The sequence below is a fragment of the Morus notabilis genome, unplaced genomic scaffold, assembly GCF_000414095.1.
Source record: "Morus notabilis unplaced genomic scaffold, ASM41409v2 Scaffold183, whole genome shotgun sequence".
NCBI lineage: Eukaryota > Viridiplantae > Streptophyta > Magnoliopsida > Rosales > Moraceae > Morus > Morus notabilis.
Window position 1 is genome coordinate 56,137 of NW_010366371.1, and position 18,224 is coordinate 74,360.

Consider the following 18,224-nt stretch of genomic DNA (forward strand, 5'->3'; position numbering starts at 1 on the left):
CAACTATATGATATTATACTATAATATAATATATATATAATTACAATATAATATATAATTATTATATTATATATAATAAATATATTATAATTAATACATTATGTAGTCGTGTGTAATACACTATAAAATAATAATATTAAAATTTAAAGATTATATTAAAATTTAATAATATTAATTATTATATTATTATTATTATAATAAATATTATTATATTAATACTATATAATATAATTATATTAGAATTATTTGTATAATTGTTATATTTTTTGTTAAAATATTACATTATGTTATATTATATTATATTATTACATCATATTATTGTTTTATTATATTATATTATATTGTAATATTATTATATATTATATTATAAGATATAATTATGTTATAATATAATATATATATTATAGAATATTAAATAAATATAATATAATTTATAACTATACTATAAATTAATTATAATATTATTATAACTATATTATATTATAATATTATAATATTATATTATATATTATAAGATATAACTACTATATAATATATTTTAATTATATTATAATATTGAAGGGTAATTATGGAAAACAAAACAAAGAAAATAACTTGAAATGACTATTCTTGCCATGTGAGGAAATAATGATGATTCACCCAAAATAGGTGAATAATCATTCATTTTGAATGATTATTCATTTCTTATATATTCAACCAAACATCAAACTTAAATTTCATTTTATTTTATTCATTTCCTTTCCGCCTAACTAAGCACACCCTACATCTAAATGTGGAGAAAAATGAAAATGCAACCTTGAATGTAATTGGAGGTATATTCCAAAATTTGAGCACTTTTAGTTGTTGCCAAACATCCATAATGACAATATTCAGAAAACAAGTTCAATTTTATTGCTAATTATCTCAAGTTACACACGAGGACTACCTTTAAATCTGAAACACCTAAGAAGGCATTCTCCAATACATTACAAAGTTTAGAATTTATTTTGAATGACAAAGTTCATTATTACGCTCCTTTTTTTTCTTTAGTAATTTATCCACATTCGTACGATGCTTCACCTCATGAGCATGTCACGCACACATTATCAAGAGAAGCCGAAATCTCCCCTGCCAAACTTGTCCATCTCGGCCTTAAAAGCCGGCATGGCACTCTCACGCAGTGTGATTGAGACCTTGAAACCGTCCTTTTTTCCGACGCTCGCCGTCAAGTAAGGCAAGAAATAGCAAGGCTCAACACTACCAAGAAAGTGCCTCGATAGTGGCAAAACCGCGACGGGACCTCCCCAACCGAAGTCGACAGTCGAGTGCCCCAAGTGTCTCCAATCCGTAAACCCGCTCACATCTTTGCCTGCACTGATCCCTTCTGCGTAATGCAGGCTCTGGAAGTCGATGTACGAGCGCACGTACTCGTCGGTGGCGTGTCTTTTGCTCTTCTTGATCAAATCCGCCGCTTCCCAAATGGGCTTCTCAACTAAATCCTTGGCGCTAGTCTTGGTGTATATTGGGACGCAAGCGTTGCCCCAGAAGGTAGGCGGAAGTGGGGGCTTCACTAGCTTCCTTATGTTGAGGAAATACGCGTACTTTACTATCTCATCTCCGGGGATTTTTGTTGCTTTAATTCTGTATTACCAATGACAAACATGTTAATCATGAGTTAAGAGAGTTTCCTTTCCAAACAAAAATATATATAAACCACTTGTCAAGTTTCTTTGATAATGAAAAATACAAATATTTATATTTCGGAATTTTTAATTAGAAAACAAAAAAATAGGGGAATGCATACAAATCACTTGTTATATTCAAGTCAAAGATTGTATAAAAAAATATTTCCGAACTTTAAATTTTTTTTTCTTATTTTTTTTCTATTTTTCTTTAAAAGGTGTTTAGATCGTTATTGCAATTAAAATTGACTGTTAATCTACAAAAGGTAATAATTTAATATAAATTTAAAATTTAAAGCATAAATGTGATACACTCCAAAGTATAATGCATGATTTTTTGGGTTAAAAAAAAACCCTAATAAAAACAATTCACTTGTGGTCAAGTTGTTCAATGCAAAAAGAATAGGGTTTATTTGACCGTCCTCACTCTAAAATTGTTTTTAAAAGTGTTTGAATGATTTATTAAAGTGCTTTACCATATTATAACATATTTATTATTTATTAGAAAATTTTAAAATATAATTCTAAACACTTAATGGACGTTTAATTCATGAATTTAGAATCATGATTCATAATTATTCTCGTTTTATGTGTATTTTTTGTGAAAAAAAAAATTGTAGAAAATCATGAATCATGATTCAAAATCATGAACGAATACAAAAAACAAACATCCCTTTAAAAAAGAAACTATTATCCATGTCAATAATCATGAAAGCTAAAATCTAGAACCAATTGGCTTGACATTTTCTTTTTTAATTTCCGTCTTCAGTTGACTTGACATTAACTTGCCTATTCTAGCATCTTTAACATGTCCACATTTAAACATTAAGGACATATTCTTTTAGAGTGTGATTTGAGCGTAGTTCTTAAGTTGAATTTGAGTTATAACTTGAATTGAAGTTGTAACTTGAATTTGTATTTGGTTGTGTACATTTGAGTTATAGTTTGATATAAGAATCTTTGAGTTTGTATTTGAGTGAGTCAAAACTTGAATTTGAATTTAGATAATATTTTAATAAAAACTCAATGATGATGAAAAATTTTAGGGTAGAGTTTTATTCATTTTTTCATTGTCAACCCAGAGAAAAAAATTATCTTAATCAGAATTAAAACGAAAAAGTTATATCATTTTTAATAATAGAAAAAATACTGTTTATTAATTTAAGTTTGAATTTTTGAACTTGAATTGAAGGGGAAACTTGAACTCAAGTTTTAGTTCTAAACTCGAGTTTAAACTGAGTTCAAATTTAAAAGAACATGAACTTAAATAAAACTAAAAATCGAGTCGTTTTTTTTTTTTTTTGAGTTTTTGAGAAACAAAGCCTAAAAATTACAATAACAATAAACTTTAATTATAAAAAAAAAAAAAACGTTATTATTATAATAAAAATTATAATAAAAAAAACTTACTTGGCCCGCCACATGAAAGCTCCTAGAGCCTCAAAAGTTGTAAAGCTCGACCCAGAGCGGTCCAACAACTCTTTCTTGAACCGGTCCAAGCACGCGTCCGACACGTCAAAGGACGCCCTAACGACCGGTCCGATGTCCTGCTCGTACGGCGAGAGTCCTTTGTCCAATCTCAAGAACTCCCCGATCGGCGGCTCCACGCGCGGCGGATCTCTGGGCCCCAGCTTCTCCCTGTCCCAAACCGGCTGAACCGGCGGACCGCTCACCTCTCCCCGAGCCAGCCCGGCCGCCAGGTTGAAGAACTGGCCTCTATAAAAAAGGCTGAATTCTGCATTTAGTTTTTTTACACACTACTTTACTACTCAAAAAGATTGTAATTCTGAAATTGTTAGTGCATCCACAAGTGGACGTAGGAAATGAGTTTTTACCGAACCACTATAAACTTCTGCATCTTTTACTTTTCTGCAATTATTTTCTTAATAAATTCGTTAGAGACGTCTGTGAGTGTTCTCAGAAAAGTTAAATTTTGAGTTAACCAATTTTTACTGTCAACATTATCTATATTAGTATTGATGTTTGTATGGCTTTTTAATTGAATGACATTTTATTTAAAAAAAAAAGAGCCTCCTTTACACAATGTTGGTAGGGAAGAAAAGTTGAAGAAAAGAAAGTGTAGAGAGATTTTGAGATAAAAACTAAAAAAAGTGAGTTGTTTGGTAAATGATAAAAAAAGAAAAAATAAACAATAGTTATGACAACTAAAATTAAATATATTTACTTTGAAGAATATTTTGCTTTACTTTCTCATTAAATTTATATAAAAAAAGGTTTTATTGTTAATTGTTAAAGCATAAAAGTATTTGTATTTTATCAGCAATTCCTTCAATATTTAGTATAGTTTTTACTATTGGAAGTGTGTTGGAGTTGGAGTTCCAATTATTTTTCGAAGGTAATGTTTACTCTTTGGCTTTTTCGGTGGTTGGTGTGCGTGCATGAGTTTGGTTGGCGGTGTACAGCAAGCATTGGCTGGCCTCCTTTGATTAGTCACGGGTGGTTTTAAAGAGGGGTTTTTTTGTTTTTTTTTTTTAGAGCATTAAATAGAAGGGTTAAATACTGATTTGTAACCCGAATCTAGAGTATCACGAGCCCAAGTTTTTGCTCATTGGGAGGTTATTTTAAGGCCCGTTTAGTTCGTTGATTTGAGTTAAAATATAATTTTATATAAGAATTTTTTACTTTAATAAAAAAGTTAGATAAGACTGTTTCTGAGAACTTTTTACTGTAGTAAAACTTAAATTTTAAACTTGAATCGTGAAATAAACGGGGCCTAAATAGATGGTTTTATTATGTCCCATAAAGTTATCTGTTGCACCATGGTTGACCATTCAAGCCACCCGCTTTTGTCGTACGCGTCGAGAGCTCCGAAAGTCAGGACAAATCCCTGACATCAAGAACTAACAGTTGAGGGAGATGTCTCTAAGTTGAGGAGCGCTCTTAGAGCTAAAGTGTTGAAGTCGAGAAGTGCTTAAGGTCCTCTTGAAGCCTATGCGTCGTTGAAGTCAAGAAGTCCACAAAAAGCCCTTTGAATCCTCTGCGTCAAGGAGTCAAGAATTAAATCAGACCAAGAGATCAAATTAAGATCAAATCCCGTCAAATCAAGATCGGATAAGCCTCATCAAATATCTAAATTCAAATAAAAAGATCAGATATTGACCTGTCGAGACCATTCAACAATTTTCTTTTTTTAAAGAGAGCAAAAAAAAAAAAAAAAATGAAGCTAAATGCTCAGGAAATTCCCGGTGGTTTCAAAAGAGCGCGCGATAAAAACCTCGACTCTTCAAATGAGGAGCTGAAGAAAAACTATATAAATACCACCTTCAATGAACTGAAACTCTTGAATGTCTTCTGCATTTTATTTTCTTCCTTGCCAAACAGCGACCTCTCTCTCTTCAGATCTCCGTAGTAGCAAATCAGGTTAGCTCTCTCTCATGCGATTTTGAGAATTCTGAAATTGTTTCATCTTTTCAACTCATGCTCTTCGTAAAATTTAGGTTTATGATCGATACTTGGAGCCTTGTTCTTTTTTTTGTTTTCAGGATTAAAGAAAATTCTGTGATATCAATCGTGATCATGTAGTGTTCGGTTTGAATTTTTCGAACGTTTTGCAGATTAATTTTTGACGGAATTAGATTGATTTGCTAAGAGTAGGTCAGAATAGAAACTTGTTTGGTTGTTTTGAACTGTGAATTATGCGAATACGAGCTCTTTCTTGTTCGCTTCTATAGATCCAGACTTCATTTGAATTGTTCTAGTGCAAAATTTCTCTCGTCTTCCAGTTTTGTTCAAGTTTGATTCCTGAATAATTCGTTTTAGCCTTTCAGATTTGTGTCTTAATGCTCTACTGTTTCGTTTTAGCGTTTCAAAATCGCATTTCTTGGTTTCTTTTCTTTTTTTTTTTTTTGAAACTGTGGAATACTTCAATGTGCATTTCCATGTGAATAAGAAATTGGAATTCATATCCACTAGTATCTTCTTTACAATGTTATTAATTGTAAAGTCTACCTATGATTGCAGATGGAAGAACCACAGAAAGGAACTTCGTCGGCCAACGCAAAAGAGACTAAGTCATTTCTAGGTATCCTTTTTGTCGTAGTTTTGACTAGTGTTGAGAGAAAAATAAAATTCAATTGTGTTTCAGTCTCTTCAAGAAAGGATGATGGTAATAGGAAAACAATAAAGTACACAATTAAGGGGTGTGATATCTCATATAGATGTGACTGGAATTTTAGGTTACTGCAGATTTTCTAGGAGTCAATATAAGAGCTCAAGTAGTCATTCCAAATGGTAACGCAGGGCTGAAATTATGTTTTGATGTCGGGTGGATTAATCTGAAAAAGCACATTCAGGACAGGGTTTGTAGTTCTGTTTTTGCAGCTTGCGTTCTCAGATGCAGAAGAATGTTGAAGTAAATTTACCAGCTTTATACTCTTAATATGACTTGGATGATATAATAAAACTTTATACTCCTATTGAATCAGATGAGGACATCGGAAAGGATTTCCTCAGCTCCTGGAAATCAATGTCAGTTGCTGATGATGACGCAATGGATTTTAGCTTTAATACAGTTTCCAGCGGCAAGAACAAATTCAATTTCGAAAAACTGTAAGCAGTACTAAAAGTTTGTGTTGTTAAAATATCCTTTATTCGAAGTGTATGTGGTGATCTTGTATTTCATGCGTAGCAAGATGTTTTAAATATGATGGACTAGATATCAGAAGTTTCAAGATCGCTCCAAATTAAGAGAAACAACACCCAGAAAATGTAAGACTGCAAGTTCCAGATGTGACCTGTAAAGAGATTTTCATTCTTCTGTTCAGGAACATGGATTTCATTGTGATTGGAGATTTGGAGTGACCCGCACCTTTCAAGGTGGACATGTCAGATTTTGATCTCTCAGCCCCATCAAAGAAAGCTACAAAACTGAAAGAAAGACCAGAAGATGAATCTTCAACTGAAAATCGTTATACGACGGGAGGAGTGACCCGGACGATTCAAGGTGGACATGTCAGATTTTGATCTCTCAGCCCCATCAAAGAAAGCTACAAAACTGAAAGAAAGACTAGAAGATGAATCTTCAACTGAAAATCGTTATACGACGGGAGGAGTGACCCGGACGATCACTTGGAGGTGTACACGGGACACATGGTCCTGCATGGATACCCCGAGGAGGTGATGTGCCGGGCGTTCAGGAATCACCTTTCCGATTCCGCGAGGAGATGGTTTAGGTCCCTCAAACCAAACTCCATCACCAGCTGGGATGATTTGAAGAACGCCTTTTTGACTCAGTTCATAGGTGTCAAAAAATACATCCCACCAAAACAGAACCTGTCGAGGGTATACTAGGGACCTAACGAGTCCCTGAAGGACTGGATAGCCCCGTTTGGGGAACAGGTCGCTGCCACTGAAGGAATCTCCGATGAAGTGGCCCTGATGGGGGCGCTGTCCAGCATGAAGAAGGACATCCCCTACAGCACAGACCTCGACCGAAGGCCGCCCCACACCTATCAGGAATTCCTGACAAGGGCGTAGGGGTTCATAAACGCCGAGGAGGCCAAGAAGGCCTTAAAGAGCAAGGCGGCAACCCCTGCCAAGGAGGAGGTAGGGCATGCTAGTAGTCAGAACAACGGCAAGAAGCGCCGAGGTCCTCCTCAGGTGCAAGCCGAGCCAAGGTACAACCCGGCACCGAGCAACAGGCGCGGCAACGCCTCGACGAGCCAGGGGGAGACCAAGCGGCCCAAGCCGCAACGGTACCACGCCTACACTCCCCTGACTATGGGGATCGAGGATGTCTACCACGAGATCAGCCATCTCCAGGTCCTGCGTCGACCTCCACCCCTAAAGTCTGACCCGGCACGGAGAAACCAAAACAAATACTGCCGTTTCCACGGCGAGAGTGGTCACACCACGGCCGAGTGCTACGACCTGAGGGATGAGGTCGAGAGGTTGATCCGGGAAGGGAGGCTAGGCGAATACCGAGCCGACCGCCGGAACAACAACAGGCGCAACGACGACCGACGGGACGAGCAGAGGCGCGATAACCCGCCCGAACCAGTTGGCGTCATAAGAACGATCTTTGGGGGACCGTACCTCGGCGGTACCTCTCGACGCGCACAGAAGGAGTACGCTCGAGAGGCGAAGGAGAAGTTCAGCCAGAGGATCATGAACGTCTCTGGACGCGAGGCTAAAGGCGCGCGATATGAGGACGCCGAGATCACTTTCTCGGAAGCCGACGCGAGGGGGATACATTTCCCCCAGAGCGATGCCTTGGTCGTCGAAGCCATGATTGGTAACCACACGGTTTGTCGTATCCTGGTCGACAACGGTAGTTCCGTGGACATCTTGTACGCGGACTGCCTCGACAAGATGGGGATCCCCCACTCAAGGCTGCAGAACAGTGCCCAGCCACTGTACGGGTTCACGGGAGACAGCGTCATCCCGGAAGGGGCCATCGAGCTGCCTATGACCATCGGTGACCGACCACACACCTTGACCGTTATGTCAAAGTTCCTGGTGGTGAAGGGAGGCGACCAATACAACGCAGTCATAGGACGCCCGACCCTGAGGGCCTTGCGGGCAGTAACGTCCATCTACCATCAGGTGATGAAGTTCCCCACGCCAAACGGGATCAGCAAGGTCAGAGGCAACCAATACGAGTCAAGACTCACATACTCGGAAACCATCCGCCACTACGCCGAGCCGACTCAGGTACGGAGAGAGCTGCGAATGGTCGAGACCAGGGGAGAGGGACTCGACTTGGATCCAAGATTCCCAGGTGAAGAGCCCGGAGCAGGACCGGTCGAGGAACTAATTGAGGTCCCCATCGATGAAAGCGACCCAACGCGAACACTGAGGATAGGCTCGGAGTTGGGGGCACAGAACCGGGAAAAATTGGTCAAGTTTCTCAAGGGAAGCCTCGACATGTTTGCATGGACCCACGAGGACATGGAAGGAATAAGCCCCGACGTCATGTGTCACCGACTAAACATCGACGACAAGTTCCCGCCAAAGAGACAGAAGCGTCGACCAATGAACGCCGAGAGGTCCGAAGCCCTGCGGGTAGAAGTGGACAAGCTCATGAGGAATAACTTCATCCGATAAGTCTTATACCCAGAATGGGTGTCAAATCCTGTCATGGTAGGGAAGCCAAACGGGGAGTGGCGAACGTGTGTCGAGTTCAGTGACTTAAATAAAGCATGTCCTAAGGACAGCTTCCCACTACCCCGAATCGACCAGTTGGTCGACGCCACGGCAGGACACGAGCTACTGAGCTTCATGGAAGCATACTCTGGGTACAACCAGATACCAGTGCTCGACCGCGACGAAGAGCACACCGCGTTTGTCACCGATAGAGGGCTCTACTGTTACCGAGTGATGCCCTTCGGTCTCAAGAATACTGGAGCGACCTACCAATGCCTCGTCAACAAAATGTTCGCGGGGCAGATAGGAAAGACTATGGAGGTCTACGTCGACGATATGTTGGTAAAGAGCAGAAAGACCGGAGACCATGAGGAGGACCTGGGAAGAATGTTCGGTGTTCTCAAAACATACAAAATGAAGCTGAACCCTCGGAAGTGTGCCTTCGGCGTCGCTTCAGGGAAGTTCTTGGGTTTCATGATGAGCAGTCGAGGAATCGAGGCCAATCCATAAAAGATTCAGGCCCTCCTCGACATGGCATCGCCAAGGAAGCCTAAGGAGGTCCAGAAGCTAACAGGCTGTGTGGCCGCATTTAATAGGTTCATCTCCAAATCCACAGATAAGTGCGTACCGTTCTTTGACACCCTGAGGGGAAGCAAGCCGTTTCTGTGGACGGAAGAGTGCAAACAGGCATTCCAACAACTGAAGGAACACCTTGGCAAACCCCCTATGCTGTCCAAACCTGTGAACATGGAGGTGCTGAGCCTATACCTGGCGGTCTCGGAGCACGCCGTTAGTTCGGTGTTAATCCGCGAAGAGAAGAAGGTGCAGCTGCCAGTGTATTACACTAGCAAGCGCCTCCTCGACGTGGAGACGAGGTATCCCCAGATGGAAAAGCTCGCCCTCGTGCTAGTCGTGACAGCGAGGAAGTTACGGCACTACTTCCAGGCCCATAGCATTCAGGTCTTGACCAATCATCCCCTCAGGCAGGTGCTACAAATGCCCGACGCCTCTGGTCGACTCCTTAAATGGTCAATAGAGCTTAGCCAGTTCGAGATCGATTACAAACCACGGACTGCTATCAAGGGCCAAGCCCTAGCCGACTTCGTGGCAGAGTTCACAGGGCTACCAGCCGAGGTCGAGGAAGCCGACGAGCCACCAAGATGGAAGCTCTACGTCGATGGAAGCTCCAACGACAACGGCAGCGGGGCGGGACTGGTGTTACACACACCGGAAGGACACAAGGTCACCTCGGCCGTCAGGTTCGAATTCCCCGCGTCCAATAATGAAGCGGAGTACGAGGCACTGCTCGCCGGACTCCGGTTGGCGGAGCACTTGAAAGCTGAAAACCTCGACATATTCAGTGATTCACAACTCATTGTGAATCAAGTGAAGGGCCAGTACCAGACCAGGGACGAGAAGATGGCTGCGTACCTGAAAAACGTTAAGGAAGCCCTGGAAAAGTTCACCACCTATGACATACAGCAGGTACCGAGGGCAGATAATAGCAACGCCGATGCACTCACTAGGCTAGCGACGTCGAGAGACGCCGATCTTTTGAACCTGGTACCTTTAGAGGTCCTGAAAACCATGTCCACGGAAAAGTGGCCCGAAGTCGCACCAGTGGACCTCCAACCTAGCTGGATGGATCCAATCATCAGGTACTTGGTCAGCGGCGAGCTTCCTGAGGACAGGCGGCAGGCCCAAAAGATGAAGTACCAGGCAGCAAGATACACGATGCATGATAACCTCCTCTACCGCAGAGGGTATTCGACGCCCTTGCTCAGGTGCCTCGGCACAGAGGAGGCAAAGATGGTGCTATCGGAGGTGCACGATGGGGTTTGCGGAAATCACGCGGGAGGACAGTCCCTGGCCTACAAAATATTACGGCAAGGGTATTACTGGCCCAGTCTCAAAAAAGATGCGGCCGAGTACGTGAAAAGGTGTGAAAGCTGCCAGAGGTACGCCCCGACCCTTCGGCTGCACTCAGAGGACCTAACGTCCATACTATCCCCCTGACCCTTCGTAAAGTGGGGGATTGACCTCATTGATCCCCTGCACAAAACCCCATGGGGGTACAAGTTCGCTATAGTCGCCGTCGACTACTTCACGAAGTGGGTCGAAGCCGAGCCATTAATGGCCATCTCATAAGCGAAATGCACAAACTTCATATGGAACAACATTGTGTGCAGGTTCGGTGTCCCGCACTCTTTCGTGTCCAACAACAGAAAGTAGTTCAACAACGACAACACCAGCCAGTTTTGCGAGCTGCTGGGGATCCACAAGAATTTTTCCTCTGTCGTGTACCCTAGTCTAACGGGCAGGTCGAGGCTGTCAACAAGATAATCAAAGTCACGCTCAAACGACGCCTCGACGCCTACAAAGGAAAGTGGGCTGACGAGTTGCCAAAAGTACTGTGGGCCTACCGAACAACTAGTAGAACCACCACGGGGGAAACCCCATTCTCAATGGCCAATGGGTTCGAAGCAGTCCTGCCAGTAGAGGTGTCCATTCCGACCGACCGGGTAACCCGGTACGGGGAGGATAGGAACGCCGAACTGATGTGCTTAGAGCTCGACCTCTTAGAAGAACGACGCACAAACGCGCAGTTAAGGCTCACCGCATACCAGGCAAGGACGGCCAGGTATTATAACAAGAAGGTCAAGCCGAAGCGCTTCGGGGTCGGAGACCTAGTTTTGCGGGTGGTAACCCCCAACACGAAACCCAAGAACTCCGGAGCCTTGGGTCCGACCTGGGAAGGGCCCTACAGGATAAAAGAGGTTGTCGCAAACGGGTCATATCGACTTGCAGAGCTCGACGGTCGAGGCATCAAGCATACATGGAATGCAGACCAGTTGAAAGTCTACTATCAGTGACTATGAGAAGCGTCGACCTAATAGACCAGACTTAACGTCTTCTATTTTCATTTTTTTCATTTCCCCGTTCTGGCAAGCTGAAAAGCCAACTTGTAACCCATACGCTAATAAATATACGTCGACTAATTCTCACCATACGGGTATGATCTTCTACAATTGTCGATACGTCGACCAAAAATTATCGATACGTCGACTAAAGTCGTCGCTACAACGACGACGATGCGCCGAAGACAAGTCCAAAGCCTTGTTCTTGGCAAGGGGGCGGTGCGAGCCCCCCACGAACTTGCAAAGATGGTAAGGCTCTGGCCCAACTGTGCTTTGAGCGACTGCGGGTTTTTCTACGCTCCTCACATCTCACTATCTACGTCAAAGAGTCTACAGTGACGTGCCAAGGCCGACTTCTCAAACTCAGCCTCGACAAGGGGGTATTAGGGCCCGACAATGAGGCCCCCCAACAAAAAGCACAACGCTCCTTACTCACAAGAGGCAGTCGAGCCAAAAGGAAAAATCAAAGAGAATATGCACATACACAACATCCACACAAACAGTGAGTAAAAGCACGAATATTATATGAAAAGCATATATAAAAAGTAAAAATTGGTCTCGACCTTATGGTCGTTACAAATTATCAAATTTAGTCTGGGCCTCACGGCCCTTAAAAAAAAAGAGGAAGAGAAGAAGAGGGGGTTGCAGCAAAAAATATAAACGGAAGGCCCCGGCTATAGTTTCCTTCTTACTCGCCGTCGCCGCCCGCAGCCTGCTCCTCACCATCACGCGCCTGGTCGACACCCTCGGCCTCCTGCGGCAACTCAGCCCCCTGCGGCGGCCCGACCACCTCCACGTCGTCACTGTCGGACTCTTCCAAAAAGGATAGGTCAATGTCCAGACGTTTCTGGCGGAAGCGGTCGAGGATTTGTTCCCCCGCGGACTGCATCAGGGACATCTGAAACTCTTCAAACTCGGCGGAAGCCTAGTAGGCCTCGAGCCTCTGGTTGACGAGCTCCTCGAAGTCTGTCGAGGATTTGAATTGTTGCACGTGGCCCTCGATCATGTCCTTGAGCTCCTGGGACTCCTTGAAGGCATCAAGCCTGGCGTCGACCATACGGTGAAAGTCCTCAGAGGACAGGAAGTCCGAGATGGCTTTTGAAGTGGCCTCTTTTTGGCGCTCCTGGAACTCCCGAGACGAGAGGTATGTCTCGACCCCCTTAGAGCTTCCCTCCTGAAAGCCTTCCTTGTAGCTGCTGGATTTTTCGGTGGAGATACTATCCTCGAGGGACCGCACCTTTGCCTTCTCGACATCCAAGTCTGTCGAGAGTTCGTCTCGAACTGCACGAAGGGCGGTGATCTCCTTCTCGACGGCCGCCGCCGGCGTCTTCTCCCCCTTGAGGATGGCCTCCAGCTCTACGTAATTCTAGAGAGCAAGCTCAAGAGCCTGAAATCCAAAGGAAAGAGAATGCGGTTAAGACGGAGAAACCCAAACAAAAAGAAAAAGGTCTTCGAGAAGTCGAGGTCGAGGCTTACCGAGATTTGACGCTTCACAGTCAGGCGCTGCCGGTCCAGGATGCTCTCCCCGGTGAAAACATCCCAAGTGTCCTCGTGAAAGAAGGTGTATATGGCCTGCAGAGGAAGGCTGAAGCGAGGCGGGAGGCGCAAAGCGTGAGTGAGGTTGAGGTCGACAACGTCGGACACAATGAACAAGGGGTCATCAATCTTCGACCCCGGGAGCAGGATAGGCTAAGGGGGAGGAGACGAGATCGCCAGGTTCGCCGCGACCTCGGCACCTTTGTTCTTATCAAGGCGCCGAGCTTTCCTGGAAGTCCCCGCGACTACAGGAGGCGCCCGCGGCTCGGTCACCTTTTGCCTCTTCGACGGAGGGGGTTCAACCACGAATACCCCCTTCCTAGGGGTCCTGGCGGCGCCCGACAAGACAGCAGCCTCGGCCGTGTGCTGACTTGACGTCCCACTCGATCCCGCACCGGTCGTGCCCTTCTTCGGCTTGACGAGGATGCTGTACTTCATCTCGGATGGCACGGCTACGCGAAAAATGAAGAGTCAACTCAGGAACACCTCGACTACGTCCCCCGGACTTCGCTAAAAAGGAAAAAGGTCAGGAGAGAAACCTGACTTACCGCTGAGGAGATCGGCGAGAGGGGCAACGGGTCGACGTGGGGCGGGGAGATCGACGATGAGGCCGTACAACTGTTGGTTCTCTTTCGTGTTGAGGACAGAGGCACGCCGACGATCAGGCGAAAGCAATAGTATCTTCTCGACGCGAGCGAGCGCGGATGCTGGGAGCGTCGGCCGGTCGACTTCTTCACCTGCGAGATTGAAACATCGTCAGAAGGCTCGACAGCTGCACATAAGCCTACGAGAAAGGAAAAAGGCGGAGAAACCTACAGTATTTGCTAAATATTGTCTGTGTCCCCACCGGTCGATCGCCATCGAGGGGGTGAGAGTTAAAATTACCCCCTAGGAAGAAGAATTGGGGTTTCCACCCGTGGGAACTTGTGGTTTTCCCGATGACCACAGGTGGGACATAAGGTTTGGACTTAGCGTGGGAAGCTATGTAAAAGAATCCCCTCTGCCCAGGGGAAGCCTGAAGGGAGTAGCAGTATAAAAATTCCTCGACGCTGAGGTCGAGGCTCAAGATTTTCCTCCACAATATTATCATGGAGTTTATTGTCACCCAACAATTGGGTGACAATTGTGCGGGCAAGATCCTGTGAATGCCGCAGAGAGCCTTTACGAAGGGGTGAAAGGGCAAGGTTAGCCCAAAAGTGAGTGCCCGGGTGTACACGGTCATATGGCCGGGAGGAGGATTGTGCGCCTTGTCGTGGGGGGTCAGAATGATCACGTAGAAGTGAAGGGGGTCGATCCCTGCGTTGACGAACGCCTTTCTAGCGGCGTGGGGCCTGATCTTGGACGGGTCGAGGTCTGTGGCCAGCCTTGAAAGTGTACTCGTAGGCGCAGCCCCATACCCTTGGCGCCCGGGAGAGTCGGCCAGCGGGTCAAAACCCTCGTCATCAAGGAGAACGAGTGCGTCTTGTTGGGAAGACGAGGCGGACATGTCAGCGTATTCCTCGACTTGGCGAAGTAGGGAGTCCCCGTTTCCGCCCAAAGACGTGCTGGAGGTAGCAACGTCCAAGGGGTCTTCCCTGACCCTATGCTCGGAAACCTCTCGACCTCTAACATGCTTCGACGACATGTTCTGAAAATGAAAGGCAAATAGGGAGTTAGCTCCTAGCGGTCGAGAGGTCCAAAGCGCAAGGTAAGAGAAACAGACTACATTGCAAGCCACGGAGGCTCAGAGCCAAGTCCGAGGGCCTCAACGGCGACCAGGAGGTCATACATTTCCAGCCCCGCCGTCGGCGTAAGGCCGGCGGCACCAGGCAAGGGCGTTTCTCTCCCCCCCCCCTTTTTATCTGCAACACATTTCGACGCAACGGTCACCGACGAGGCGGCCGGACCCACGGGGAAGAACAGGGAGAAAAAGGACGTACCGGAGTTGGAGGATGCTCGAGTCTGAGAACGATGGACGGTTCAAACGCGGAAGATGCACGGAGGAAATGGCTCAGGGGAAAATCCGGCAGAGTAACGGTGTCTTGAAAACTCGGTAGTCAAAAATGCAAAGGTAAAGGGGTATATATACCCGCAAGAGAGGGAGCCAAGGGGTCTTCGAGGAGTCCAAAGGGCTCCAGATCTCGACCGTAGAATTTGAATCGATCCCATCCGACGGTGGATCCAAGAAGGCATGATCGAACGGCTGAGGAGAGAGCAACAGGAAAGGGCTTGATCCGGCGGTGATGATTTATCCCCTCGTCCCACGTGGCGTTAGGGAAACGAGGACGTGACGGTTCATACAATCGACGTGACTGCTCCACTGCCCGAGAGACCAGCCGCAATGATCACAATACATGCGAGCCGCAGTCCTAAACCGCAGAAAGGTCCCTTTCCACGCGGCATCCTCAACGTTGTACAGCCAGGAAAGTCACACCGCGGTATTCCAGTCTAGGGGGTAATTGTTACACCATAGTCGAGTCATCGACCATTCCTTCGAACGACCGACGCCGAGGACTCCCGCGCGGAGGACTAGCTATTGGCATCGAGGGTAAGGCATAGCAAACGTGCCCTATACGTCGAGAGATAGCACAAGAGGAGAGGCGCCGGGCGAAGACTCTACATACTGAGACCGCGGCGTCGAGGGAACATTGTCGGTCCTTTTTGCCAGGAGTCATGTCAACCCGAGGAGGGAAGTACCGATCCGACTGCTACTGCAGAAGTCAGGAAGTCAGGCGGCAGGTTGAGAGGATCAGCCGTATTTCCCAGAAAAGTCATCATGAAGAACCCACCTACCCTTACGAGGATCGAGATCAGAAGATGGCTTCCACCTTGGGAGCCGGGAATATGTAATTAAATGTAGAGGCCTATAAATAGAAGGAACGAAACCCAGAAAGGGGTTAGACACCATTGATATTACAGAGAGAACTTGTAAACATCTGAGAAAATAGTGCATGCACAAGTGGATTAGGCACAAAATTATTGCCGAATCACTATAAAATCCTTATCTCTTCTACATTACTTTACTGCTTATTACTTGATTCTGTGGTTAGTGCAACTGTGAGCGTTTCCAGAGAGGTAATCACGAGTTGTCGGAAAAACACCGTCAACAATTGGCGCTAGAAAGAGGGCCAGAAGCCCAGAAATTTAACCCAGCTTTGAACCAAAAGAAACTGTCATCATGCCTCCCGGCAAGCGTGTCCGGAATACCACCACCGCAGGAACCTCAACGGATCCGCTTCCATCAGCGTCCGCGACTCCCCCAGACCGTATCGACCAGCTCCAAAAGCAGGTCGAAACGCTGGCCACAGCCGTGGAAAGGATGGCTACGGCCCTGGCCGGGCGGGAACATGGGCAGAACCCAATGCCACCGCTTGAGGATGCGTCAATGAACCCGGTGAACGCCGCTGTTGGGGGCCAAGTGATTGGCGACCGACGCGGTGACGCCGAGGAAGTCGCTGACAGTCGAGCGAATGATCCACGCCCGTCAAAGTCGAATTGGTCTGTAGGGAGCAGGCAGCGCGCGGCACGGAGGAGAGCGCGGGAGAAGGCTGCGGTGCCAGCTGTGGACAACAGAGATGCACCCCCTCGACCGCAACAGGATCCACCTGGGAGGAACGTCGTCCCCGTGGGATCCACGTCGGTGCATGGCGGAGACCTGAGGGCAAGGCTTGACGCCCGACATGTCAAGGCCGTGCAGCTGACGAGGGAAGATGAGCTCGCAGCAGAAAATAAAGCTCTGGCCGAGAAAATGGCCAGGTTGGAGAAGCAGATGGGGAGTCGACTGAACAACTTTGAACAGGTTGTGGGAAAGGTGGCCGAGGCAGTTAACGTCGACGCCAAGATGTATACGTCTCACGACCACCCGTTCACGGAAAACATCATCCGGGTCCCACTTCCCGACAAGTACAAGTCGCCTCCTATTCCGTTATACGACGGGAGGAGTGACCCGGACGATCACTTAGAGGTGTACACGGGACACATGGTCCTGCATGGATACCCCGAAGAGGTGATGTGCCGGGCGTTCAGGAATCACCTTTTCGATTCCGCGAGGAGATGGTTTAGGTCCCTCAAACCAAACTCCATCACCAGCTGGGATGATTTGAAGAACGCATTTTTGACTCAGTTCATAGGTGTCAAGAAATACATCCCACCAACTCAAATTCTAACTTTTGTATACCAACTGATGTGACACGTGAGTTTTTATTTTTTCATTAGTGGGTGTTTAAAACATTACCATGTCAATTAATGAAAGAAATTACATCTACTAATAAAAAATAATAACTCACGTACTAAATCAGTTGGTACACAAAAATTAGACTTTGAGTTGGTGTTCCTAGCATTACTCTTCTAAAAAATAGTAAAGAAAAAAAAAAGTTCTATTCTAAATGAATTAACGAATATATAGTTCAATATTGCTTTTCTTCGTCGGTCGTCGTCTTGAAAGCATCGCAATAACATATCGTTCATTTTGAAAACCAATAGTAAATGACAAGTGATATTTTAGTTTTTCATTGTAAAGACGTGTCACTTGTCATTCAAGACAACGATAAATCCAAAAGAAAATGACATGTCGTTTTAACATAATAACTCTACGGGTGCGTTTAGTTGCAATAGGGGAATGATAATAGTAAGGAGAATGATAATGATAATGGAATGAAAAATAAAATTGATTCATTTGTTTGGTTGTAATTTGAGAAATACTTACATGAATATTTTCATATTAACAAAATTACTCTTATATTATATATAACATTAATATTTTATATATCAATATAATTAATATAATATATAAAATTTAATATAATATAATAAAATTATTATTATATAATATATTATAAAATTATATAATAAACGATAATATTTTAGTTATAATATAATTAAAAATTACAACTATATTATAATTATACTATATCAATATAATTAATATAATATGTAAAATGTAATATAATATATAATTATTATATTTAATATAATACAATAAAAATATTATTATATAATATATTATATAATTATGATATATAATATA

General features: G+C 44.6%; 2 protein-coding genes across 2 annotated transcripts; one reads left to right on the forward strand and one right to left on the reverse strand.

Annotated features, from left to right (window-relative positions):
- Window positions 1-872: 872 nt before the first annotated feature.
- Window positions 873-3,519, reverse strand: LOC21389589 (3'-N-debenzoyl-2'-deoxytaxol N-benzoyltransferase). Its single transcript, XM_010110124.2, has 3 exons — window positions 3,497-3,519; window positions 3,072-3,377; window positions 873-1,620 (listed from the first exon to the last, which is right to left on the reverse strand). The coding sequence occupies exons 1-3, from the start codon at window positions 3,517-3,519 to the stop codon at window positions 1,086-1,088; spliced, it is 864 nt and encodes a 287-aa protein (XP_010108426.1). The 3' UTR covers window positions 873-1,085.
- Window positions 3,520-9,296: 5,777 nt separating this feature from the next.
- Window positions 9,297-10,781, forward strand: LOC112093922. Its single transcript, XM_024173492.1, has one exon. It carries the CDS (start codon window positions 9,297-9,299, stop codon window positions 10,779-10,781), a length of 1,485 nt encoding a protein of 494 aa, XP_024029260.1.
- Window positions 10,782-18,224: the final 7,443 nt, after the last annotated feature.